The following is a 27982-nucleotide window of genomic DNA, read 5'->3' as shown; positions in this document are numbered from 1 at the left end:
GGCTGCTCTGAGGCCCCGGGGACGGTTCTGGCACCTTCTCGCTCGGTCTCGGCGCCGGAAGAGGCCGGGCGGAGGGGAGGCGGGGCGGGGCCGGGCAGACGGCAGCGCCATGGCCAAGTGGGGCCAGGGGGACCCGCGCTGGATCGTGGAGGAGCGAGCGGACGCCACCAACGTGAACAACTGGCACTGGTGAGCGGGCGGGGACGGGGCCTGCGGCCGCCCGGCGGCTTCTCCCCCATCCCTGCAGCGGCTCGGGCTGCCCAGACATTGGGAGCGGCCGGGCCGAGGCCGCCGCTGGGTGCGGGGCTGCAGGGTTTGCTGCCGGCTCCGTGCTGAGCCTCCCGGCAGCGCCAGGTCGCGCTCGGTTGGTCTCAAGGGGAGCAGCGGGGCTGGCAGCGGGCGGCTCGCTCCGGCTGCGGCACGGGGCTGAGCGCAGCGCCTGGCGCAGGAACAGGCGCAGCCCGGGATGCTCGCGCCACACCCCCCTCTCTCCGCCCTCTGCCGCAGGACGGAGCGGGACGCGACCAGCTGGTCGAAAAGCAAACTGGAGGAGCTGCTGGTGGGCATCGTGGTGGGCAACGAGGCGGGCAGCTGTGAAATAAGCGACCTGAAGCAAGTGGAAGGCGAAGCCTCCTGCAACAGCCGGAAAGGGAAACTGATTTTCTTCTACGAATGGAACATCAAACTTAGCTGGAAAGGTAAATGACTCTTCTTGGGCCTCTTGCAAAGAGAAATACAGCACAAGGTGGAGTGGCATGTGCATCCCCTGTGGGCTGCAAACTCATGGAGGCAGCAACAGGAGCCTTTTTGGATTGTGCAGTGCATTAGGGCAGTGGGTCTCAGCCAGGGATCCGGACCCCCTGAGCAGAATTCACGGCAGGGGTCTGCAAAGTAGGGGCATACCAAAGTCTGTTCACAATAGCTGCTATGGCCTCTGTTCCGCCGTGCGTTTCTTGGTGTAGTTTAAATAGGGCAGGCAGCAGAGCAGCCCGGGGCAAGGCTCTTCTCCCATCAGGTAGCTGCCACTCCCCCCTTGGTGTCTTAGTGGCCCCTACGTCCTCCCTGCAACTAACCTCTGATGGTTCAGGGACCGATGGGACCGGTGTTGATGGGGAGAGGGTGCGAGCACCATTTGGTTGGTAATATAAGGTTGCATCAGCCAATCGGTTCCCACAGACGGTGGGATCATTTTCCTTCTGGTGGGCATGAACATGAATAATGACAATCTCAGATGGCAGGTGCACAGCCTTTGATAGTTCCAGAATTAAGGGCCCATGTGCTACTTTAGTGCCACCGGAGGTAATAAAACCCTGCTCTGCCTAGAGTTGGCTCCTGGCATGGCAAACGCCAAAAGCGTATTTCAAGTCAGCATAGATGTTTACAGACTGACCTGCTGTCAGCTCACATGCTCAGGTGGGGGCTAACAATTCTGCCGCCTGGGCTGAGGTTGAGGGTTCCAGGAGTGCAGACTGTAATACCTCAAACTGGGTAGATACTGCAAATCCAGATATTCGTTGGCCCGCCACGACCCGTGCCGAGCCATCTGTATACAGTTCCAGGTCAGCATTTGGAATGGGCACATCTAAAAAATCTGGTCGAGGTTTTTCCTGATAATGCACTACTTGAAGACAATCATGTGAAGGCTTATGATTGTTGTCCAGAAAAGGTAAAAGGGTCTCAGAGTTCAAGGTATGGCATTGCTCAATCTTTAAGTTGGTTCTGGACAATAAAGAAACTTCCAATTGGGTTAGTCTCTGAGAGGTTAAATGCTGAGTGCCCTTTTGGACTAGCAGTAATTGGACCGCATGTGAGGTCTGTAGGACCGTCGGATGGCCTAAAGTAACCTTCTCTGCTTGGGGTACCAGAAGGCCAGCAGCAACCACCGCCCGAAGGCAAGCAGGAAAGCCTTGTGCCACTGGATCCAGTTTTTGGGAATAGTAGGCCATAGGTCGTTCCTTGGGCCCAAAAGTCTAGGCCAGGACACCTAAGGCCACCCCTAGTCGCTCATGCACATAGAGAACAAAGGGCTTCCAATAATCGGGGAGCCCAAGAGCTGGAGCTGAGGCCAAGGCTGTTTTAATCTCCTGAAAGACTTTGACAGCCCCAGAATTCCAGTGCAGGGGCTCCTTGGCATCATGGTTATCTGCTCATAAAGGGGCTTTGCCATTTCTCCAAAACCTGGAATCCAAGAACGGCAAAATCCTGCAAGGCCTAAAAATCCCTGCATTTCACATTTAGTCTGTGGCCTTGGGATGTTAAGGGTTGACTGGATATGGGCACTAGATAGAGCTCGATGTCCCGGGGTCAGTACATGACCGAGGTAGGTTACCTGGTCCTTGGCAAACTGAAGCTTAAAAGGGGACGCTTTATGTCCCTTATCTGCCAAGCAATTTAGCAAGTAAATAATGTCTGTTTCGCATGTTACCTGATCAGGAGAAAAAACCAGGACGTCATCCACATGCAAGAGATAAGTGGACCCACTAGGTAGCTTAATATCAGCTAAATTGCGTGTCAGGATAGAGGAGAAAATGGTTGGCGATTCAACATATCCTTGTGGTAGCTGAGTCCAGGTCAGCTGTTCTGCCCTCCCCTTCTCTGGATCCGTCCATGTAAATGCACAGATATGCCAGCTGTCTTGATCTAGGGGAATACTGAAAAAGGCATTACACAAGTCTATTATCAAATAGCAAGCAGTACCTGCTGGAATGGCAGTCAGGATAGTGTGAGGGTTAGGTACCACGTTGTGTCTAGCCTGAACGACTTCATTCACTGCACGCAAGTCCTGGACAAATCGGTATACCGGTTTTCCCTCTGGATCCGTGTCAGGTTTTCTGACTGGCAGAATGGGGGTGTTGAAAAGAGACTTGGTGCGAACTAGCACTCCCAACCGCAGGAATGTGGTGTTAAGGTTCCGGAAGCCTAGCAGAGCTTTTTGGGGGATGGGGTACTGACGAATTCGAGGAATTACAATGCCTGGCTTCAAGGTTATACGCACTGGTTCTGTCCGGAGAGTGCCCAAGTCTGTTTTTAAAGTGCCCCATAGGGAGACTTTTACCTCCTGTCTGAGTTGCTTGGGTGGGATCCGGTCCGCAGGCAGGATCGAGTCCTCTGAAGCCTGGGTCAAAACAGCACGCAGCTGTAGAAGTTGGTTTTGAAGTAACCGGAGGACGATCCTGTCATCTGAACAAAAGATCGGAGCTTGCAATTTACACAAGAGGTCTCTGCCCAAGAGGTTAACTGGGGAATCTGGAGCTAGCAAAAAGGCATGGGAGGCGGAGACACCAGAAACTTTCACAGTAGCCTCCTGCAACACAGAACAGTCAAATGGCTTTCCGCCTATACCCATTACCGGAATACTTTTATTTATGAGGTTTTCCTTCTTCGGCTTGACAGTAACAGTGGAGAGGGCAGCCCCAGAGTCCAGAAGACAAGAATAAACGGTTCCTCCCAAAGTTAGACGGACCTGGGGGTCACTGGAGGAACAAACATAAGTGGTAAAATCATTTGAATAGGTGACAGAAGAACCCCCTGGTTGCCGTCATTTCTCATTGTCGTTAACGTCTGTTCTCCCCACAGTCATCTGGTGTTGCGGTGGGTCTGGGTGGCGGGGCTGCCGCCCAGTGGATTGGTATGGGCACTCCCTCTTCTAATGACCAAGCTGCTTACAATAGTTACGCATATCTTTGGCGTTACACCATCGGGTAAAGGCCACTTATTTAACATGTAATCCAAAGGGCTGTCCTTAGAGGGTTTCCGCTGAGACCCACCCACCCCCTTTTCTGGCACTCAAATAGAGAATTAAACAGAAAGAAGGAGGGAATAGTGGTCTAATCCAAAAAATCCAAGCCAGCAATCTCTGCTTACGCTGACTGCTACAGGGGATGGAACAGAAGGATCTTAATACGACCTCAGGGCTTCCCTGCACACTATGGCTTCCACCCTGAGGAATTACGAACAAGAAGCTCAGTTCCGCCCACACACCTAACACCCAAAGGTATAAGACAGAAATACAGTAACCAGGTAACTCTCTCCCTACAAGTGGTGCGGAAAGCTGAGTGGTGGTGAAAAGGAGAATACCAATCCGATAAGTATGGGAAAACGTCTGAGGTTTGGCATCATAGTTGAGAGGCCCAAGGGGTCCCTCTCTTCAATATCCTTGGGTTTGGGTATAAGCTGGCCCTATGTTTTGAGGCTATTGACGGGACCGGGAAGAAACTGGGTTACATCCCCTTAGAAGCCTGTGATCAAACCCTTAGTTAGTGTTAAAAATGGAACCTTTTACTCCTTAAAAATTGGTGTAGACACCCAGAGACCTCCCTGCCAGTTTCAAAGGGCCTATATTGCGAAATTGACAGGCGAAGGTTATCAAGGGGAGTGGTTTCCTTCATTCCTTCCCTTGGGTCCCATAAATGAGACCCATGCATATTATATGGACATTTCCTCTGGCATTTTATCACCTCACTCATCCCTTATAAAAATTTCTGAATGCCAGGGGCGCTAGTAAGCTTTATATCACACTTGTTTGCTGTTACATACGGTGGGGGTATCTTAAACAACACCCACGCCATGGGACATTTGAATTAATCCCATTGGTGGTGCCGGGGTCGGGTATTTTGCAATTCCAAACATCGAGATGTTAGGGTAGATTGGCACCACCAAGTATCAGGAAGCTCCCTCACCCTTTATTTACAAAGCCCCAGTCTGTATTTTATTTGTGGCCATAATGTTTATAAAGCTCTCCTGCCGGGTTGGCATGGCCAGTGTGGTGTGGCCAGAATATTACCAGACGTTCAAGTAAACACCACACTGGACTCACGGCAAATCCTCAACCTGGGGACTTATTCTCACAAGCTCTTCACACCCTTTAAAGGGGCTCGGGTTAAACGTGCCAAAACCCCCCTAGTAATCAGGCAAACAGGATTTCATTCCTTTATACATGGACTTATTCTTGGACTGGGGGTAGCGAAGCTGAAAAGGGCAGTGGTAAACATTTCTGCAGAACGTGAAAAAGCAGCTAATGCCTCCTTTGATGCTTTCCAAAAGTTACAATGAAAAATCAATAATATAGCAGAAATAACACTGCAAAATAAGCGTGTGCTAGATGCCATGAATGCTGAGGTAGGGGGGTCCTGTGCTCGCATTGGGGAAAGATGCAGTTTTTATATTAATCGCTCTGGTTTAATTGAGGAGGATTTGCAGGCCATCAAGGATGCAGCTGTTGTTTTCCACACTGTATCTCTTGATCATACCCTTAATTTTGAGGACCTCCTCCCAGACCTCGGGTCATGGTTTACTGGCCTTTTCTGTAAAATTGTCAAATGGATTATTTTCTTTCTTTTCTTTCTATGGGTCATTTGGATAATGTTGCAATGTGCAAAATGTTTGTGTAGTGCTGTTACTAAGGGCTCTACTGTCTGTAGAAGAACACACTATCTCTCCCTCCAGCTTGATCGCAAATTGCGTATCGGGCCTGACAGTTTGGATTATCAGGCCCGAATGGGGGGACTGTGACAGTCAGCAGCAACCCCCGAACAGCTAGTAGCCTTATAATAGCTGGCAACCATTAGGGGAAATTGGACACCTCACGGACACAGTAGCCTGAACTTTTGAACTGTCTTCTCTTATCGGTCTTGAGGCAGTTGAAGCTGGTCCTAAGCTGATTTTTGCTGAGCAGATTGCAAAAGTGCAGGGTTTGCTAACCACCAGTCAAATGCTAACACGACCGAAGCCTGTGTGTAAGTGTGTATAAAAGATTCTTGGTTTTTGTATGGAGTAGAGTCTTTGTACGAAGGTACGAAACTCTCCTTTCTTCTGCAGAATAAAGCAACCTTTCCTTATACCTGTCTGGCTGTCACTGGCTCTCAGCTCGGCAGACCCGATATTTCGGTAACAAAATCATAGCACCACCTAATGGGGATTAAGCCCAAGGCCCCAAGCCCTGCCACCCAGGGCTGAAGCTGAAGCCTGAGCAATTTAGGTTCATAGGACCCTCTGTGGGGCCTTGGGGCAGTTGTCCTGTTTGTTATCCCCCTTAGCATTTGTCCTGGCTTTTATATGCAGAAAAACAGTTGTTGTGGAACAAGCAGGCTGTGGAGTTTTATAGCGTGTGTGTCGGGGGGTGTTAAAAAAAGATTGAGAACCCCTGCATTAGGGCAATATTCTTCTTAATATTTGCGTGTATTTCTCACATTATTCTCAGCACTTGCTGTCAGTCTCGCTTCTGCTAGCCCAGCGAAAGTGCTATCAATTCTCACAGCTATGATTGAAGGATCATCATCATGTTCCTATTACGCCTCTGGCATTTAGGGCAGTGATGAAGCTCCTCCACTCCTGTCAGCTTGGATTCCGCAGCTCTTTGCCATGTTGTTTTCAGGCGGCCTCGTTTTTGTTTGCCTTCAGGTGTCCATCTTACTGCTACTCTGGTGATGGACTCAGTTTCCATCCGAAGCACATGACCGATCCATCTCCACCGCCTCCTGGCAATGATGGTGCTCAGATCCTCTTGGCTGCACTGTGTCAATAGATCTTGGTTTGAGATTGTTCTGGGCCAAAAGATACGGATTGATGATTGAAAGACTATACTGGGTAATTTCTTTCTCTTAGAAGATTCACTTTTGCTGCTCAAAACTTCATAGCCATAGAAACATTGGACTGGAAGGGACTGTGTGATGCCATCTAGTACACCTCCCACACTGAGGTGGGACCAAATATTCGTAGATCATCTCTGAAGGTGTTTGTGTCACCTGTTCTTAAAATAGTAATGAATTTCCATCCTTTGTGTCACTGGAAAAGTTGCTTTAGGTTTCTTTGCCACATTTCCATATTAGCACTGAAAACTGTCACTAGTAAATACAGCATGTCTGCACGTTAAGACCTGAACAGGACCCTCTAGGCTAGGGGTGGGCAAACTATGGCTGCATCTGGCCTGCCAACGTTTTTAATCTGGCCCTTGAGCTCCTACTGGGGAGTGGGGTCTGGGGCTTGCAGTGATCTGACGCTCCTGCCTGGAGCAGGGTTGGGGACCACTCTGCGTGGCTCTCGGAAGCAGCAGCATGTTCCCCTCCAGCTCCTATGCATAGAGGCACCCAGTCACTCTGCACGCTGCCCCCACCGCAAGCGCCACCCCCGCAGCTACCATTGCCCAGGAACCACGGCCAATGGCACTTGCGCATGGGGCAGTGCCTGCGGACGGGGCAGCGCACAGCAGAACCACCTGGCCGTGCTTCCGTGTAGGAGCCGGAGGGGGGGACATGCTGCTGCTTCCAGGAGCTGCTTGAGGTAAGCACCGCCTGGAGCCTGCACCCCTGAGACACTACCCACTCCCCAGCCCCTCAACCCCCTGCCCCTGCCCTGATCCCCCTCCCCCCCGACCCACTTGGTCGCAGCCTGGAGCACCCTTCTGCACCCCAAACCCCTCATCCCCAGCCCCACCCCAGAGCCTGCATCCCCAGCCGGAGCCCTCACCCCCCTGCCCTGTGTCATCCCCGCTCCCCCAGCCCTTCCCGCACTCTGAACTCCTCATTTCTGGCCCTACCTCAGAGCCCGCATCCTCAGCCAGAGCCCTCACTCCCTTCTGCACCCCAAACCCAATTTTGTGAGCATTCATGGCCTGCCATGGAATTTCTATACCCAGATGTGGCCCTCGGGCCAGAATGTTTGCCCACACAGGCTCTAGGCAGATCCCACACCCACGTGGAGCCCCCTGAAGTCAGTGGTGGTCTGTGTGTGTGTATAGGTCTGGCTATGCAAACCTGCTTGCAGGATTGGGGCCTTGTGGTGGGCACAAGTTTCCTGGAATGATTGTTCTAGAAAGCAAACTCTTTGTTAGGTTGGAAAAGCAGTAATATTTTCATAAACTGAATTGAAGTGGCAAAGAAATCAGAGAGGAACAAAATCAGTGAGTCTCAGCTACTAAAATAGGTTATTTTGAAATAATCTTGAAACTCTGGTCTTTTTTTCTTGATTTTTTTTCCATACTTTAATTTTATTACTGCAAAACAGATACGTTCCCATTCAGTATTTTTGAATAAATTAGGACATGACTCATTTTACTCTGCAAGAAACAGGCATTGGCATTGTGACAATCCTGATCTGCTTTATTATGATTTGTTTGCATTGTTTAAAATTATCGAGCATACAAATGATAGGTATTCAATTAATGTATTCATGGTGGCAGCAAGGAAATGAGGAACTGTTTCAGGAAAAGTGTAAAAAAAAAATACAGACATACTTGTAATACAGTATGTAAAGAAAATTGCAAAAAGGAGTGTGAATAATTTCAAGACTTTAAGAAAAATGAATTATGAGGTACACTAGCCAGTGAGAATTAATAAATCTGCTTAATTGATCAAGTAATCAGTTCTTTTTAGCAAATGCAACCATTCTTTTCAATGAGTATTGTGTAACCATATCTCTTCAGTGAGTTTTTTCTTCTCTGGGAACAAATCCTAGAGAAGGCTGATGGCTGATGTAAACTGTGTACTTGGGAAATTGTACACAGATATTGCAATGCTGAGTATTCATTCCCAAAATGTGGTACACCTCTACACCGATATAATACAACCCGATATAACACAAATTCAGATATAACGCGGTAAAGCAGTGCTCCGGGCGGACGGGGCTACTTACTCCGGTGGATCAAAGCAAGTTCGATATAATGCGGTTTCACCTATAACACAGTAAGTTTTTTTGGCTCCCGAGGACAGCGCTATATCGAGGTAGAGGTGTAATTAGCTCTCAGCCAGACTTCAATCACTACTGCAAGAGATGGGAGTAGTAGTGAATGCAGCCTATTTCCCTCTCACTCTCCCTGCCCCAAAGTGGGATTATGGTTCAGTGTCATGAATAATCGTGTTTTCCACTCCTGTGGGCTGTCTGCAATTTTTTCCTCTCCTCTCCATTTAGCTGATGAGATATTTTATGGAGTTGCTTCCAGTGCTGTGCGCATGCCATGCACAGCCCTGCTGTCCAACTTTCCTGCAGCTTGGCTACCTGACACTATAAAATGCAATGTTTACACTGCTTTTAGCTCCCACTTAAGGAGGACCAGGATTGAGGCCCACTCTACCACTAACATGTTAGTGACACTCAGGAAATTCAAGACAAGAACATGCAAAGCACCTTATTTTTGTTTCTATTCTGTTTAAGTCCAGTAAAGAACTGAGACAACTTCAGATTATTTTTATTATTGAGCTTGAAAAAAGAAACAAACAACAAAAAAAAAAACCCGTACATAAATAAATTATGCTGATTTGGATGTGTATATGTGCTTATTTTTTTTCCCCCTAAAGTTAATTAAGTATTTTAGGAAAAATTGTCAGAGCGCCACCTGCAAGAGTTGGTGGCCACACTCTGAGGCCACCAAAAATTTGTTATGAGAACCCCTGGGCTAAGAAAACATTCTTAATTGTTGAGATCCATGCAATGTAGGTGTTGAAAGTAACTAAAATGAAACAACGTAGAGAGAGGCATGGAGTAGTATTATGCAGGGTGCAATTATTTAAATCATGGCAATTTAAATACATTTTAATCAATATTAAATTACTCAATATATTTTAAAAATAAACATAAAACATTACTTGTCAATTTTACAAAGGCTCAGGTTACCTTGAAAAAAGTTTAATGCAAATTTAGATTTATAGGAAGTAAATTTAGATTTAAAAGAAGTATTTCTTCACACAACGCACAGTCAATCTGTGGAACTCTTTGTCAGAGGATGTTGTGAAGGCCAAGACTATAACAGGGTTCAAAAAAGAACTTGATAAATTAATGGAGGGTAGGTCCATCAATGGCTATTAGCCAGGATGGACAGGGATGGTGTCCCTAGCCTCTGTTTGCCAGAAGCTGCGAATGAGTGACAGGGAATGGATCACTTGATCATTACCTGTTAGGTTCACTCCCTCTGGGGCACCTGGCATTGGCCACTGTCAGAAGACAGGATACTGGGCTAAATGGACCTTTGGCAGGAGTGAAAGTAATATTAAACACTTACTGGTACGGGGGCCTGGCTCTGGGCCCCCGGAAGGGGCGGGGCCTTGGGCAGAAGGGGTGGGGCTGGGGTGAGCCTCCCCCAGCTAGCCCATCCCTGCTGCCTGATCCATGCTACCTGGGGCTCCGGGGATGATTTAAAAGGGCTCTGGCTGTTACTGTGGCAGCGGCAGCAAGGAGCCTCAGGCCATTTTAAATTGCCACCTCCCAGGGCAGCTACTCCTTTTGCACTCCCCCTCCCATCGTTGGCCCTGCTGGCAGGGCTGCCAACCAGGAGGCAAAAGGGGCAGAGATGTTAAAGCACTGTCACGGCAGTGCTTTAATGTCGGCTGCGTACGATCCGGTACATGGCCGTTCTTTTGTTCTTATAAAGAACTAAGTTATAAAGGCTATATTTAGGGTAGCTTAATTGTATACATTGTGAAGAACAAAATATAATTGTCTTGCTACAAATGTTTCCCAAATAGTTTTTTCCTACCTGCCACAACTTTCTGAGATGAAAACCAGAAGCGATTAACAATTATGAGCTATTTTTACACTGTGATAAGAGCACTTAATCTCACAGGCATTCAGTGTTCTACCATATATTAATGTAGCATTCCTTTGTGAATCTGTATTTAAGAGTATTTGCTTGAAGATTCTAGTATTTCACTGAGAGTTCCAAGAGCTATTGGTCATGAGTTTGGGTCTGTATCAGGACTTCCCTCCTGCATGTTCTCTGACCAACTGGAAGTAGAAATAAGATCAGAACTGGGGAGTTTGACAGCATGGAACATTCTCAAACTTAAAGCAATAGTTCTTCCCCATCTAGTCGTTTTCTGTAATATTCTGCGTTCAATCTACTATTTTAAAAATGAACATTTCTTAGCAGAATCAAAATCTATGTAAATATGAAATTCAATAACAATTAGGAAAGCCCGATTTAAGAATGCACAAAAATCCACTTTAGCACCATAGACTAGGAAGAAAGTGAAGAACTAACACCACTTTTAAATAAAATAAGTTGGTTTAAATTAAAAACATCAGTTTCTTTATTAAATTCTAAAACTAATATTTGTATCCCCATGGTATCATAACTATTTTAATGAAGAGCTTTATATTATGGTCGTAGTTTTTGTACATGTTCTATAAAAACTACCTGTGAACTTACTGTCCTGGAATCCAGTACACCTGCAGTCCTTTTGAGCAAGGTACTTTCAATGTTAATTTGTCTAATATTGAAATAACCTTGTCCAAAATGTAATGTGGTCTAGTAGATCTAAAATGGGACTGGGAACCAAAACTCATTAATACTAGGACTGTCAAGCGATTAAAAAAATGAATCATGATTAATCGCGCAATAAAAAAATTAGTCGCGATTAATCATGCTGTTAAACAATAATAGAATACCATTTGTTATTTTTGGATGTTTTCCACATTTTCAAATATATTGATTTCAGTTACAACACAGAATACAAAGTGTACAGTGCTCACTTTGTATTTATTTTTTATTACAAATATTTACACTGTAAAAAAATAGTATTTTTCAATTCACCCAGTACAAGTACTGTAATACAATCTCTTTATCATGAAAGTTGAACTTACAAATGTAGAATTATGTACAAAAACCCCTGCATTCAAAAATAAAACAATGTAAAACTTTAGAGCCTACACGTCCACTCAGTCCTACTTCAGCCAGTTGCTCAGACAAACAAGTTTGGTTGCAATTTGCAGGAGACAATGCTGCCTGCTTCTTGTTTACAATGTCACCTGAAAGTGAGAACAGGCGTTCGCATGGCACGTTTGTAGCCGGCATCAGAAGGTATTTATGTGCCAGATGCGCTAAAGATTCATATGTTCCTTCATGCTTCAACTACCATTCTAAAAGATATTGTCTGTGCTGAAGATGGGTTCTGCTTGATAATGATCCAAAGCAGAGCGGATCAGCGCATGTTGCCACATCTATAAAATGACAATAATAATATGTGCCTACCTCAAAGTGGTATTTACAATGCAAAGCATTATCTCCAGTGAGCAGTGTGGCTCTATCCAGTAAATATTTAGATTAGAATTTGCTGACCAGCACAGGTATTGTCTGTCCAAGTGACTGATATGTATAGCATCGTTAGCTGTTTTAAAAAAATAAAAATTGAATGTTTAAAAAGCCTCTTTTTCTGTTAGTCATAAATTAGACCTTCCAGTTACTTTTATTTGTATCTTTGTTGTTGTTTTTTGCAATGATTACATGGGTTTGCCAACACTTCCCTAAACTCTTATCCATTCAGCAAGCTTGGCTAGAAAAGCCATCCTGCAGATATGTGCCCCATTGTTCAAAAAATAAGTCTAAACACACATTTTCTTTGGGCACACTGATTAAGAAGTAAAAAACCTCATTTTTCCTTCAGATATTACAGAAACTGCACATAAATGTCTTTTTGTCTACTTTAGTGTGAGCTTTACCTGCAGCAAGTCAGGATATATTCATGTATGGGCATTTCTTTCGATGGATAGTCTGGTGCTCATTCAGGGCCCAGTTCTGTGCATAATGTTGTTAAAGGAAGTTTTTCCATTGAGTTATGTGGCAATTGGATCTGGATATTTGGAAGAAGGGACTTTTGAGTGACTTTGTGCCTTTCAGCTGTTTCACCACTTTGCAGCAGTGCCTGTCCCTGCAGTGTTACTGCTGAAATGCAGTAAATGATATTGCAGGGTGTTTATATTAGAGAGTTTTGTTGTGAGCATTGATGAACATCTTTGCTGCTGGGGACTTGCACATGTTTAAATAACATTTAATGGTGTGACATGGGTGCTGTGACAGAATGGAAATGCCGCTGGTACAGTTTGAAGAGCACTTAAACCAGATCTGCTGGATGAATAAATTTAATGAACACCAAAAACTTTTTAAGAATAAGAGGAGGAATCTTTACTGAAGCAAATACCGTTCATAGAACTGTACAAATTAAAGCAGAACAGTGTGGACTAAGGGCCCGATCCTGCAACTTCTTGCACTCATGTGAACTGCTATGCCTGTGTGGAGCCCCATTGTCTTCAGTGAGATTCTGTTCAAGTGCATCAGTCTCTCCGTGTGTGACAAGTTCCAGGATCATGATCTAGGGCTTCATTTATGGTGGCATGTATAGTACAGGCACTGCACACATGCCTAGAACAGATATAGACTCATAGACTTTAAGGTCAGAAGGGACCATTATGATCATCTAGTCTGACCTCCTGCACAATGCAGGCCACAGAATCTCACCCACCCACTCCTAGAACAAACCCCTAACCTATGTCTGAGTTATTGAAGTCCTCAAATTGTGGTTTGAAGACCACAAGGTGCAGAGAATCCTCCAGCAAGTGACCTGTGACCCATGCTGCAGAGGAAGGCAAAAAACCTCCAGGGCCTCTGCCAATCTGCCCTGGAGGAAAATTCCTTCCCGATCCCAAATATGGTGATCAGTTAAACCCTGGGCATGTAGGCAAGACTCACCAGCCAGCACCCAGGAAAGAATTCTCTGTAGTAACTCAGATCTCACCCCATCTAACATCCCATCACAGACCACTTGACATATTTACCTGCTAATAATCAAAGATCAGTTGCCAAATTAATTGCCAAAATTAGGCTATACCATCCCCTCCATAAATTTATCAAGCTTAGTCTTAAAGCCAGATATGTCTTTTGCCCCCACTATTCCCCTTGGAAGGCTGTTCCAGAATTTCACTCCTCTGATGGTTAGAAACCTTTATCTAATTTCAAGTCTAAACTTCCTAGTGTCCAGTTTATTTCCATTTGTTCTTCTGTCCACATTGGTACTAAGCTTAAATAATTCCTCTCCCTCCCTAATATTTATCCCTCTGATATATTTATAAAGAGCAATCATATCCCCCCTCAACCTTCTTTTGGTTGGGCTAAACAAGCCAAGCTCTTTGAGTCTCCTTTCATAAGACAGGTTTTCCATTCCTCGGATCATCCCAGTAGCCCTTCTCTGTACCTGTTCCAGTTTGAATTCATCCTTCTTAAACATGGGAGACCAGAACTGCACACAGTATTCCAGATGAGGTCTCACCAGTGCCTTGTATAATGGTACTAACACCTCCTTATCTTTGCTGGAAATACCTCACCTGATGCATCCTAAAACCGCATTAGCTTTTTTAACGGCCATATCACATTGGCGGCTCATAGTCATCCTGTGATCAACCAATACTGCGAGGTCATTCTACTCCTCTGTTACTTCCAACTGATTTGTCCCCAATTTATAACTAAAATTTTTGTTATTACTTCCTAAATGTATGACCTTGCACTTTTCACTATTAAATTTCATCCTGTTACTATTACTCCAGTTTACAAGGCCATCCAGATCTTCCTGTATGATATCCCGGTCCTTCTCTGTGTTAGCAATACCTCCCAGCTTTGTGTCATCCGCAAACTTTATTAGCACATTCCCACTTTTTGTGCCAAGCTCAGTAATTAAAAGACTAAATAAGATTGGTCCCAAAACTGATCCCTGAGGAACTCCACTAGTAACCTCCTTCCAGCCTGACAATTCACCTTTCAGTACGACACGTTGTAGTCTCCCCTTTAACCAGTTCCTTATCCACCTTTCAATTTTCATATTGATCCCCATCTTTTCCAATTTAACTAATAATTCCCTGTGTGGAACCGTATCAAATGCCTTACTAAAATCGAGGTAAATTAGATCCACTGTGTTTCCTTTGTCTAAAAAATCTGTTACCTTCTCAAAGAAGGAGATCAGGTTGGTTTGGCACGATCTGCCTTTTGTAAAGCCATGTTGTATTTTGTCCCAATTACTATTGACCTCAATGTCCTTAACTACTATCTCCTTCAAAGTTTTTTCCAAGACCTTACACACTACAGATGTCAAACTAACAAGCCTATAGTTACTTGGATCACTTTTTTTCCCCTTTCTTAAAAATAGGAACTATGTTAGCAATTCTCCAGTCGTACGGTACAACCCTTGAGGTTACTGATTCATTAAAAATTCTTGCTAATGGACTTGCAATTTCATGTGCCAGTTCCTTTAATATTCTTGGATGAAGATTATCTGGGCCCTCCGATTTCATCCCATTAAGCTGCTCGAGTTTGGCTTCTACCTCGGATGTGATAGTATCTACCTCCATAGCCTCATTCCCATTTGTCATCCTACCATTATCCCTAACCTCCTCATTAGCATCATTAAAGACTGAGGCAAAGTATTTGTTTAGCTATTGGGCCATGCTGAGGTTATCCTTAACCTCCATTCCATCCTCAGTGTTTAGCGGTCCCACTTCTTCTTTCTTTGTTTTCTTCTTATTTATATGGCTATAGAACCTTTTACTGTTGATTTTAATTCCCTTTGCAAGGTCCAACTCTACATGGCTTTTGGCCTTTCTCACTTTATCCCTACATGTTCTGACCTCAATAAGGTAGCTTTCCTTGCTATTCCCTCCCATCTTCCACTCCTTCTAGGCTTTTTGCTTTTTCTTAATCAGCTCTCTAAGATGCTTGCTCATCTAGCTTGGTCTACAACTCCTGCCTATGATTTTTTTCCCCTTGGGATGCAGGCTTCTGATAGTTTCTGCAACTTTGACTTGAAGTAATTCCATGCCTCCTGCGCCTTTAGATTCACAAGTTCTTCAGTCCAATCCACTTCCATAACTAATCTCCTTAATTCTTTAAAGTTAGCCCTTATGAAATAAAAATCCCTAGTCCCAGACCTATCTTTGTTTATCCTTCTATCTAGTTTGAACTGGATTAGCTCATGATCACTCGAACCAAGGTTGTCCCCTACAACCATTTCTTCTATGAGGTCCTCACTATTCACCAAAACCAAATCTAAAATGGCATCCCCTCTTGTTGGTTCTTCAACTACTTGGTGAAGAAATCCATCACCTAAGTAATTAAAAGATTTATCCCTACATGTTCTGACCTCAATAAGGTAGCTTTCCTTGCTATTCCCTCCCATCTTCCACTCCTTCTAGGCTTTTTGCTTTTTCTTAATCAGCTCTCTAAGATGTGAAGATCACATTCAGAAAAATCTGAGCCCTATTATTATTACTAGCACTTGTCCTCCAGTCTATATCTAGGAAGTTAAAGTCTCCCATGATCACACAATTCCTATTAGTGTTTACTTCATTAAAAGCATTAAAGAGGTCTCTATCCATATCCAGATCAGATCCTGGCGGTCTGTAGCACACCCCAAGCACTATCTCAGGGGAGGCTCTAGTAGCTTTCTTTCCCAGTGTGATTTTTGCCCAGACAGACTCTGTCTTATCCATTCCATCGCTTCTTACTTCTTTACAATCTACCTGATCATTGATATATAATGCTACTCCACCACCTTTGCCTTTTCTGTCTTTCCTAAACAGCACATAGCCTTCAATACCTGTACTCCAGTCATGACTACTATTCCACCATGTTTCTGTTATCCATATAATATCCAGTTTCACTTCCTGCACCAGTAGCTTTAGTTCCTCCATTTTGTTACCTAGGCTCCTTGCTTTAGTGTACAAACATCTTAATTTTTGCCGTTTGGTTTCACTGACATTCTTTACCTGGTTAGGCACAGACATTCTACCACTACTATCGCCAGTTAGACTGGTATCTATACTACCCTTCCTCCTTATGTCCATTCTCCTGCCCATGGCTGTATCCTTTCTTACTTTGTTTTCTTCCCTCTTAATGTTAAATTCCGGCATGGAGATTACCTGGACATCTCCCAACCATGTCCCCCAAATTCCTAGTTTAAAGCTCTCTTAATCAGTTGTGCCAGCCTCCATCCTAGAAGTCTATTTCCCTCCTTACTCAGGTGAAGTCCGTCCCGAGAGAACAGTCCTCTGTCCATGAATGCTTCCCAGTGGCCAAACATCCCAAAGCCCTCCTTATAGCACCACTGCCTGAGCCATCTGTTCATCGCCAAAATCTTGTCACACCTTTGTTGCCCTTCTCTAGGAACAGGCAGAATCCCACTGAAGATCACCTGAGCCTCGATTTCCTTAAACGTCTTCCCCAGCCTGGCATAGACTCCTTTGATGCGTCCTAGTGAGAATCTACCGATATCATTTGTTCCCACGTGAAAGACAATCAACGGATTCTTTCCCGCTCCCATTAGGATCCTTTTCAGCCTCAGGTCCACATCTCGTATATTAGCACCTGGCAGACAGCACACCCTTCTGTTCTCTGGATCAGCTCTAGTTACAGGCCTGTCTATTCTCAGGGTACGTCTTCACTACCGGCTGTATCGGCGGGTAGCAATCGATTTCTAGGGGATCGATATATCATGTTTCATCTAGACGCGATATATCCATCCCCGAACGCGCTCCTGTCGACTCCGAAACTCCACCAACGCGAACGGCGGTAGCGGAGTCGACGGGGGGAGCTGTGGACGTCGATCCCCCGCCGTGAGGATGGTAGGTAACTCGATCTAAGATACTTCGACTTCAGCTACGCTATTCATGTGTAGTGTAGACCAGCCCTCAGTAAGGAGTCCCCAATCACGTAGACCTGCCTTTTCCTGGTGACAGTGCGATTCTCTGGTCTGTCCCGTTCCCTCTGGATGCAAGTCCTCTCGATTTCTATTGTCCCTTGCAATCCTCCACAACCCATCCTGTATCCTCCTGGGGCTCATATTTGGTGTTATCTCCATTGACTCATCCCTTCTTCCTATAGGACTAGCTGCTCTTCTCTTCTTCCTTGCCCTCTCACCTTCAGCGACCACCTGCTGTGCCCTTTTTCATTTTCCAACTCTGTAAACCTGTTCCTGAGCTATTTCTCCTTTACTGGCCTGTAGATGATGAGGCACTGCTTAGACAACTAGAGTAAAGACACACCTTAAGATTCTGGCGTATCTCCTACACGGCTCTCTATACACTCCACGGTGCTTCCCACTCCTATTTTCAGCAGTGTAGTGTCTCACTGCCTCCCTGCTGCTGGAGCCTTTCCCTGCCATAGTGAACGTTTTTGACAGTGGGGAGAGAAAGTGGAAAAGGCTTCAACAGCTCCCCATTGCTGGAGCTTTCCGTCAACACAGGAAGCTGCTGGAGCCTATCCCTGCAGCAGGGAAAGGCTATGGCTGGTGGGAGGCAATGGGGAAAGGCTCTGATCTTTCTTCACTGCCTCCCCCTGCCAGAACTATTCCCTGCTTTTCACTGTGGTGTGTAGCTACATATACCCTACACACTACCACAAGTGTAGACAAGTCCTTATTAGTGTAGTGATTACTACCATGAGTTGCCTTATTGAGGTCAATGGCACTATTTGCCAAGCATGCACTTCTCTCAGAATTGTTTGCAGGATCAGGCCTTCTATTTTTAAACTGCAATATATAGTAGTTCTGCATAAAGCATTTACAAGGGTAAAACTGCTATCATGGAAAATATAGGTCTTTAGTTATTACATTTAAGAATTCATTCTGTTAATGCAGGTACAATGAAAGAATCTGGTGAGAAACATGAGGGATCTGTTGAAATTCCTAACCTGTCAGAAGAAAATGAGGTGGATGATACAGAGGTAGGTAATAAATACTAACATAGCTGTAAAGGGTAAGAATTTTAAAATAAACTTAATAACTTTTGTTGCCATTACATTTCCTGTTAACTGAATAATAGGAGAACAACAAGACTTAGCTAGTGTGTCTTTAGTATTCTAAAGATAAAAGATGTCAAGAACCAAAAACATTAACACTATGAGCCCTATGTTTGCTTCACCGTCTGTCAGTTTTTAATCTTAAGACCTCTACTTTGGTGCTAGCCTAATATCGTTGATATTGTGGTCTCTAAAGAACTCCTGGGGGAGAAACCTATCTAAACTTCTGGCTAGTTTTTGAGTTATTATGGAGACAAAATTGCTTGTGTTTCCTTTAGAAAAAGTATCCAGGTTTAGCTTAAAGACATGATAAAGTGGGAAAGTTAGCACTTGAAATATCTATTCTGCACCTGTCCTCTGAATAAACCAAAAATAGCATTTTCCAACACTACTTGTTCCCCAAAAATCAAATTGTACAAAGCATCTCTTAGATTTTTATGTTTATTTGTAGATAAGTGTAAGCAAAAAGAAAGGAGATGGAGATGTGCTAAAGAATCTTATGAGAACAGAAGGAACTTCAAAAGTCAGGGAGGCTCTCAGAGATTATCTGAAAGTTCTTAAAACAGGTACATTAAGATCCTTTCTTCACACTGTGACTATATGGGCCCATTTAGTGAAATCTCCCTGCTTGAATATTTGAAGAGAGAGTGATCCATTTTCATCTGAGCTGCTAGAAACTGTTTTCATATTACTTTAAGAACAAAAGCAAACCCCAATGCCTTCATTTTCATTATAATATTGCATTAAGGTTTTAATTTCACCAAAGTCAGGATATTCAAAGTTTTATTATTTTTTTCTAGAATGTTTATTTTGCAGTAAAGCCTGGTGGCACTAATCAGGACCAGAACCGTATTGTCATAAGTGCTATAAAAACATATGTGAAGCTACAGTCCCTGCCCTAAAGATCTTACAAATTAATTGGCTGAGCAAAGCAAGGCCGTACGCTTAACTCAATGGCATTTCTCTGTATCTGTAATGTGGTAACTTCTGAAAACAGAATCCAATCAATTCCAAAATGTCAGGGAATGTTCTAGGCATAAGTGAAAAATCAAAAACTGAAAGCCTGAATTTAGTAGAAATCAGGCTGTTCTCATTTTCAGATCTTTACTAAAATAAGTACAGTTCTGAGCAGAGGGGGAAGGGCTTGGCTGTAGTGGGGCCAAGGGGCGTAGTTGGGTGTACAGGTTGGCCTCAAGTTAGAAGGTATTTTTTACTTCCTCTATTTACAGAGTTTACTCTGGGAATGATCCTACCAACCAAAACTTCAGCTGGTCCGGAACTGGTGGTTAAAAAAAAATTGAGTGAGAATAATGTGCAGGTATGTTGGCTTTAGGAGTTACTATGTAAGTTTCACTGGGAAAGATGAATGCTGTTGGTCCTAAACTCTGCCATCATAGATGGAATAGAGAACTTAAGATTTATTCCATGACTAACAGCAGATATATATAGTGCTGTAATGCGGAGCATTCATCTGTAACAGTAAGTGTTTGGTGCACTTTTAAAATCACCTTTGGGATGGAGGCCAGTAAATTCACCAACATGAATGCTATGACCAGTCTCTGTAGTGCTCAGGTAATGTAGAAATAGAATCATTGCGGGGCCACAGAATCTTCAGACAGAGAAAGGGAGATCAAAGGTGCCCAGTGTTCTGTCAGTAACAATGACAGCTTCAAGAGGGAGAGGCTGAAATTTGTCTGCTTCCCTCATTTCCTCAGTCTAATTCAGGGATCGGCAACCTCTGGCACGCGGCTCGCCAGGGTAAGCACCCTGGTGGGCCAGGTCGGGCCGGTTTGTTTATCTACTGCGTCTGCAGGTTCAGCTGATGGCGGCTCCCACTGGCCGTGGTTCGCCGTTCCAGGCAAATGGGAGCTGCGGGAAGTGGCGTGGGCTGGGGGATGTGCTGGCTGCCACTTCCTGCAGCCCCCATTGGCCTGGAGCGGCGAACCACGGCCAGTGGGAGCCGTGATCAGCCGAACCTGTGGATGCAGCAGATAAACAAACCGGCCCGGCCTGCCAGGGTGCTTACCCTGGTGAGCCGTGTGCTAAAGGTTGTCAATCCCTGGTCTAATTAATTCATTCCACATTCTGTTGCCTGTCACCAAAAGTATGTTAGGGTTGCCTCAGATTTTCCTAGTGCTTTACTACGGTGCTCACTTAATCTAACCCTAATATAGAATAGTATGTTATCATGTAATCATATGCACAAGGGAGCAGACTTAATAATGCCTGGACAGCCTTAAACCTGGCATTCCCTAACTCTTGAGTGGTTGACTTTGCAAACTTAATAATTTCTCTAGTATAGAGTTTTGGTGTGGAATATATACGTGTTTGCTATTCATATACAGTGGCACTTTATCCTGAGTTTGCGTTACAGGATTCTGTTATACCAGTTTCCTTGGATACAGTTGGTGTAAAGATTCCAACAGTAAAGATACTTCTGAAAGAGACATTTGACTCTCCAGTAGAGGAGCTTTATAGCATCTTCATAACTAAGGAGGTAAGAAGCCTTTGTATTATTATCAGCAGGTAAGTATGCCCAGTGGTCTGTGATGGGGTGGGATCTGAGTTACTACAGAGAATTCTTTCCTGGGTGCTGGCTGGTGAGTCTTGCCCACATGCTCAGGGTTTAACTGATCACTATATTTGGGGTCGGGAAGGAATTTTCCTCCAGGGCAGATTGGCAGAGGCCCTGGAGGTTTTTCACCTTCCTCTGTAGCATGGGGCACGGGTCACTTGCTGGAGGATTCTCTGCAGCTTGAGGTCTTCAGACCACAATTTGAGGACTTCAGTAACTCAGACATAGGTTAGGGGTTTGTTATAGAAGTGGATGGGTGAGATTCTGTGGCCTGCATTGTGCAGGAGGTCAGACTAGATGATCATAATGGTCCCTTCTGACCTTAAAGTCTATGAAGATAGGACTATGTGTTCTTAGTGATGTAACTGAAGGGATTGGTGTTCCAGTAAGTAGAAAAGTTATTTTATTTGAAGAGTTTAATTATAACCAGTAATGAGAAATATTATATGTAGGGCCTTACCAAATTCACGGCCATGAAAAACATGTCATGAAATCTGGGCTCTTCCCATGAAATCTGGTCTTTTGTGTGCTTTTACCCTATACTGTACAGATTTCACAGGGGAGAACAGCGTTTCTCAAATTGAGGGTCCTGACCCAAAAGGGAGTTGCGGTAGAGAGTCTATATGCTCAGGGCCCTCCAATCAGGGCAGAAGAGCGAACAGTTAACAGCTCTGGCCTGCAGTCCAGGAGAGCAACACAGCAGTCTAGGGGGGTCAGGTCTTTGGCTGGGCTGCAGCACACTGGCCAGCTTAAAGTAAGTAACAGAGCCAAACCCTATTCAGCTTCTCTGGGCGCCTTCCTACACTCCCATTCAGGGGGTCCCTGGGTCCTCGTTCGTCTCGCTGGGGTAAACGGCTAGTGGCAGCCCCAACAGCACTTCAGTGTCCCTGTGTCTGGCAGCTCTGGCAGTGCCTCCAGGTCTCTGGTGCTGTAGTGGCCTCCTTTGGGTCTGAGCTCCAGCAGTGGGGGAGAGAGATGTCCTGCTCCTCTGGCAGCTCTCCTCCAACTGAACTGGAGGGCCTGCCTTTTCTATTTCTGGTTCCTGTCCCGCCCCTCTGCTGCCGGTGGGGTGGTTGTAGGTGTCCTGGGTTGCAGGTCTCCCTCTGTCTGCTATAAGGGTTCTACTTGTAATTCTAACTAGCACCATCAGGGCCGGCTTTAGGCCGATTCCCTCGCTTGCCTGGAATTGTGCCCATACCTAAGATGGCCCTGCACCTGCGCCTAAGAGGGCCCGGCGCCTTTTTAAATTTTTTTTACATACCCAGCGGCGGTCTGGGTCTTCGGCGGTACTTTGGCAGCGGGGGGTCCTTCACTCGCTCCAGGTCTTTGGTGGCATTTCGGCGGCGGGGGGTCTGGAGTGAGTGAAGGACCCTCGCTGCCAAAGTGCCACCGAAGACCCGGACCGCTGCCGAGTATTTGAATTGGGCCCCGCAGTTCCTAAAGCCGGCCCTGAGCACCATTTGCTCCATTAGTGCTGCTGTTACCTTTGAAGGTGAAGAACTATCATGGTGTGTAAAGTGGAGAGCAAAATGGAGATATTTAGTTTATCTGACGGTGTGTATTTCGTTGAGCTCTGTGCATTGATGTGAAGCTGGCCAGCTAGCAGTGGCCAAAGGAAGGGTCTGCTAATTTTGTTGGTCCTGTCAGCAGGCTTTTAATACCATTGCCCATGAGGAATTGATAACTTACTTTCAGATCTTTCCAAACTAGACAGACTGGCCCTTGGTAGTCTTGTTTTTTAATTTCTGAGCATCCCTGGAAGGTGGTGCTGGGCCATTGTTTATCCACCCACAACAGCTCCACTAATAGGGTTTGGGAAGTCTCATGCTGCATGTTGTTAGTATGCAAGTGAAATGCAGTCTGTCTCCTTTGCACTCAGCTCACAATAATAATAAATACTCAGTAATAATAAATACTTAATCCTTTATGTAAGCACTTGTAAGCCAAAGATCTCAAAGTGCTTTACAAATGTTAAGCATTCTTATCCCCATTTTCCAGATGGATTCCATTAGCTAGTATGTGTATGGATATGATTACCTCTACCTCTCTTGCAAGGTTTACTGTGGAGAAGCACTCAAATCGCAAGTTTAGGATGCATCAGTGTCCTCTCAAGAAGCCCTAGAATATATCAGAAGATTTTAGACTGGAATGCCAATACTTCCAAAAATTGTAATTCTCAGGAGAATCAGGGATTAATGTCAGTCTTCTGATATGGGATAGAGAATATAACATCTCATGACTTTCAACTAATCCTGCTCCATGTGTCTAGACTGCTGCTTCCATCTCATCAGGGCAGAAGGAAGATCAGTCTGCCTGTTTCCTAATCCAAATATAGCTGCAGCCACTTCACTTGCTTTGAACTCTCTACCTCTGTTTTACCTAATGGCCCCTTCCACATACCCTCATTGATTGCTCCTTTTACCTACCAAATGTGTTTCTCAGCACTTTGTAACTTAATCATATGATGATTTTTCTTAGTGAAATCAGTGATATATTGATTTGACTGGAGCACTTTTCAAAGTTCAAGCACATAAAATTGCTTTTCGAGAGCCATCCATTCATCACAGAACCATTGGCATTAGAAATCTCCAGTAGCCCTTTTAGTTCATCCCAGTATCCTGGAAGCTATCCAGAAATCGTAGAAGTTATGTGTTATTGAATAGCTGATTTAATTCTTACACTGTGCATGTTTGCTTTTTGTTTTCCTAGTTGGTGCAGAAATTTTCTAAAAGTTGTGCTGTGATTGAAGCCAAAAGAGGAGGAAAACTTCAAATGTTTGATGGTTGTATTACCGGTGAATATATAGAATTGGTAAGTTGAAACCCTGCCGTTTAAATCAGATGCCATGTTCTGCCCTTTTGGAGTCTCACGCTGATGATGTTTGGGCCCAGAAGGTTCTTAAATGGCTACTCCACAGGGGAGAATACTGAGTAAAATGTAACCTTGCTTTAGTTTCTCTGTGCAGATTTAGTTCATAAAAAACAAAATATGACCATGTAGAAGATTCCTGACTTTCTCCTTTTCTGGCCCAGATTATCTATCATGTGGGGAAAGCCTCACTTGGAACCATGGGAATAGGAAAACAGCGTGTGGTTGCCTTAAAGTTTTTCTACCACTGTCTCTTTTAATAGAAGAATTTGGGATTGAGATTACAGACTAGAGGTAGTACCATTTATCAAACATGTGGATCTCTGGAGAGCAGGTCCCATTCTGTTCAGAGCCAGAAGCTACACTGTCCCTGGCTATGCTCCCCTACAGCTGCATAGAGGGGATGCTGAGGAAGGTAATACAGAGTAGACCTGTATTTCCACACAACACTAAGCGTATAGCAAAGAGTAGTGCCATGGAGAGCTCTGCTCCACCTTCCTCTTGCCCCAACCACTGAAACCTATGAAGACTCCTTCTACATGAATACCAAAGTATGGGCATCTATACAGTGGAGGGGAAGAAACTGGCATCCTTCTTTTACCTGGAATAAGTAGATCTGCATACAGATGGAGCCTTCTCTGTAAATCAGCCTGGGGCAATCGAGGCTTTGATGAGGGACCATGTCCCAGTGGCACCTCCTCTCTTGTTAGAGATCAGTGGTATCAACCACTCTGAATAATGTCAAAAGTTGTTTTTTAAATGAAAAACGACCTAGGGAAAATGCTCTGTCCTGATACTTTTTAAAAGTTGTCTTGAAACCCTTTAACTTACCATTCAGCTGTGTGTCAGTTCTAGCTTCTAATCCCTTAATTACACTACTCAGGATTTGATTTAAGTAAACTAGTAAACAATTTTTGGAATTAAAATTACTGCAGATTTTAGAGGATTTAGTTCTAGGTATTTCATCTTTTAGGCATGCCTCAGATTTCCTAAAGCTCGAGATCCCCTTTCCCCCAAATGGTACCGAGTGTGCGCACTGGCTCCAGTTATAATAAAGATGTTTAAACTTAGGAATGCACTGATGAAATAAAAACGGGGAGTCCTTGTGGCACCTTAGAGACTAACAAATTTATTTGGGCATAAGCTTTCGTGGGCTAGAACCCACTTCATCAAATGAAATAATTCATTTGATAGTGCCAGCAACTAGCTATAAAAAGACACTCCACAGATTTATGGCTGTAACAATTAAAGAACCTCTTTAGGCAGTATCCCCAGTCAACAATCAAGTTCTACATCGTAGAGACATAGATACAGTGGTCATGTTAAGTACAAATGGAACTGAACCTACCTGGACTCTAGGGGAAGTTGTGAATAAAAAAATACCCCTATTTGTAAATCTTGAAGGATGGGCAAACTCCCTGAATGGGAGAATGCACCACTACTCTAACCCAACTGCTGTCACATGTGTCTTCTGTACTAAGCCTCTGCCAGCTTGCTTTCAGTTCCCTATTTCAGCCAGTTGCTGAGACGCCACACAATCTAGAACTGATGGAAAGGAGCTCTAGAGCTGTGTGTCGGTACCACAGCTCAAACCATCTCATCACTAGCTCATCCAGTGGCCTCAAATGTATATTGAGCAAGATGGGTGGCAGAGCAGAGTACTAAAGAGGTGGGTGATCAGTTACCCCCCCACTTTTTTTCTGCGATTTCTCAGAGGAAAATATAGAATCAATGCAGTAATCCCAGTCACCCATGCTAAGGTCCATGTTATCAATGGCTGCTGCTTAAAGCAGTAGCTATGAGCATGAACAACTGACCTTTGTCCATTGCTAGGAGAAAGTAGGAAAGTGTGCCCCCAGTTATGAGTGTCATGATTAGAGCTGGATAAAAACTGGGATTAAGTGTTTTCCCTCACAGTTACTGTTTGTCCAACTTTTGCAGGTGGAAAAATTAGAAATTGAAGGGAGAAAGCCCGAAAATTTTGTTTCAGAATTTTGGGAAACAAACTTTTACCAAACCAGCTTTTTCATAGGAAAAAAAAATTAATTTGACAACACCCTGTTTTATGATGGAAAAAGCTTTCACATTGGAAAATCCTTGGCCAGTGCCAGCTAGGATCCTCTTGGAATGAGATGTGGCAGGCCCTCAGATGAGATTCTTGAAAAAAGGTGGTGGTAGTGGGGTATTATTTTGTCATGATTTTTGTACATCTGTATCTGTCTTACAGTTACCCAGCCAAAGGATTGTCATGAAATGGAGATGCAGGAACTGGCCTCATGGTATGTTGTTTCTCTAACCCCATAGTACTTATGGGTCAGATTTTCACAGGGGCCTAATCCCAGTTTAAATTGGAGCTAAAGTTTGAGAAAGCCCAATACAATGCCTGGTGTTAGTCCCACTGAGGGAAGGAGTTTTTGCTGTCTTTGTTCTTGAAAGGGCAATAAGTACATTTATGTACAAAATGAAACAGGTGAGTTCATGAAAGATTGAATTTAATTAGTAAAGCAAACTTTTATTAATCAGGTATTAAAACCAAGTTTACTAATAAACATATTACTGAATATTGTACTGTCTCTTCTTCCAGAATATTATGCAACGGTTGCTTTGAATTTCAAGGATCAGGTAACTCAAACTGAATTACAGTTAGAGTGCAAAGGAGTCCCTGTCTGTAATGAAGACAGTACAAGACAGTGTTGGCAGAAGCAACATTTTGAAGAAATACGTGTTTTACTGCAGCAGGCCAAAGTAAATACTGAATGACGATTGCACTGTAGTTAGTTTTATTAGCGCATTACTTTTATATATAAATAAGTTTGTCTCCCTTTTTTGTTCCCCCCCCCCTCTTTTTTTAAGAAAATTTATTTATTTATGGGGGATGAATAAAGATCCGCTTCTGTGATACTGTATATAATTAAGTGCTATTTATGGATCTTCAGTGAATGAAACGCTCTCTTCCGTAAGTGAGGTTATATATTTAGACACCTTCAGTTTGAGAACTGATCACTGTTTTATTATCTAAACTTAAATTTTAGTGTGACTCAGCTAATATAAACTTCATGGTATTACATCATACTGGCCAGCTCATTTAGTAGAGACTAGCGACTACGTAGGCTAGTCCAAAACAAAGGTGACACATGCATTGTTTAGTAAGAATCCATTCGTGGTGGGTAGAATGTCTGTGTTTAAATACACTGCTGCTTAAAAGGTGAATTGAAAGTCTTAAAAAAATGTCCCAGACATAGTTTGATCCTGTAAGATCAAATGATGAGTGAATTATACAGCCACTTAAAGTAAAGCACTTAATCTCAAACCATAGAAAAACAAGCTGCAGGCTTCTTATGTCTTCAAACAGCACAGCTGCACATTTGAAAGACAGTCACTTAAGTCTTTGCTGTACGTCCTGAGGATTAACCAAATTACAACAACCCTTGTTGACTAGGAGATGCCATTATTTTGGTCTGTTTTTCTAAACTCCTGTCTTCATCTTCTCTCTGTTAACGGTACCTGTGATGGGAGTTGCTGCTCTGGCAGAGATGCCAGGAAGGCTGTAAGGGAAGTAACTTAATTTTGTATTTCAATAATTTCCATATTTATTTAAAGAGCCATTCTCACTTAGACTGTTTTCTCCTCTTGGAATTCTGAAAATACATTTTTAACTTGGACCCTTTCAGTTCACCTTAATGAACTATTCCACCCATAGGACTGTAATGAAAGCAAAGCAAATAAAACCCAACGATTTGACACAAATGCACCATAAGGGTTAACCATGATAGGTTAATAGTGAAGATATAACAATTTAGCAAGAATTGGGAAGAATTCTTAAATACATTGAGTAATTTTGTAAACAATTGGAATAAAAAATAATTTACCTGTGCAATACTGAATTTAAGACAAAATTGACTAAGAAAAATTGTGACAGAGGTGACTCAGACTGCATTTTAATCAAATGCACAGAATAGCAATCAGTCATATTAATAAAGAAAATTTTACAGTGA

At 43.9% G+C, this 27982-nt stretch overlaps 1 protein-coding gene across 1 annotated transcript; it reads left to right on the top strand.

The window, feature by feature from the left end:
• Positions 1–89: 89 nt before the first annotated feature.
• LOC127050342 (activator of 90 kDa heat shock protein ATPase homolog 2-like) lies at positions 90–27982 on the top strand. Its single transcript, XM_050952216.1, has 9 exons — positions 90–189; positions 508–698; positions 18384–18469; positions 18996–19110; positions 19774–19862; positions 20919–21041; positions 23829–23930; positions 26215–26266; positions 26572–27982. The coding sequence occupies exons 1-9, from the start codon at positions 110–112 to the stop codon at positions 26745–26747; spliced, it is 1014 nt and encodes a 337-aa protein (XP_050808173.1). The 5' UTR covers positions 90–109; the 3' UTR covers positions 26748–27982.

Source organism: Gopherus flavomarginatus, chromosome 4 (genome assembly GCF_025201925.1).
Source record: "Gopherus flavomarginatus isolate rGopFla2 chromosome 4, rGopFla2.mat.asm, whole genome shotgun sequence".
In the NCBI taxonomy this organism is placed as follows: Eukaryota; Metazoa; Chordata; order Testudines; family Testudinidae; genus Gopherus; species Gopherus flavomarginatus.
This window is presented reverse-complemented; position numbering and strand designations above follow the sequence as displayed.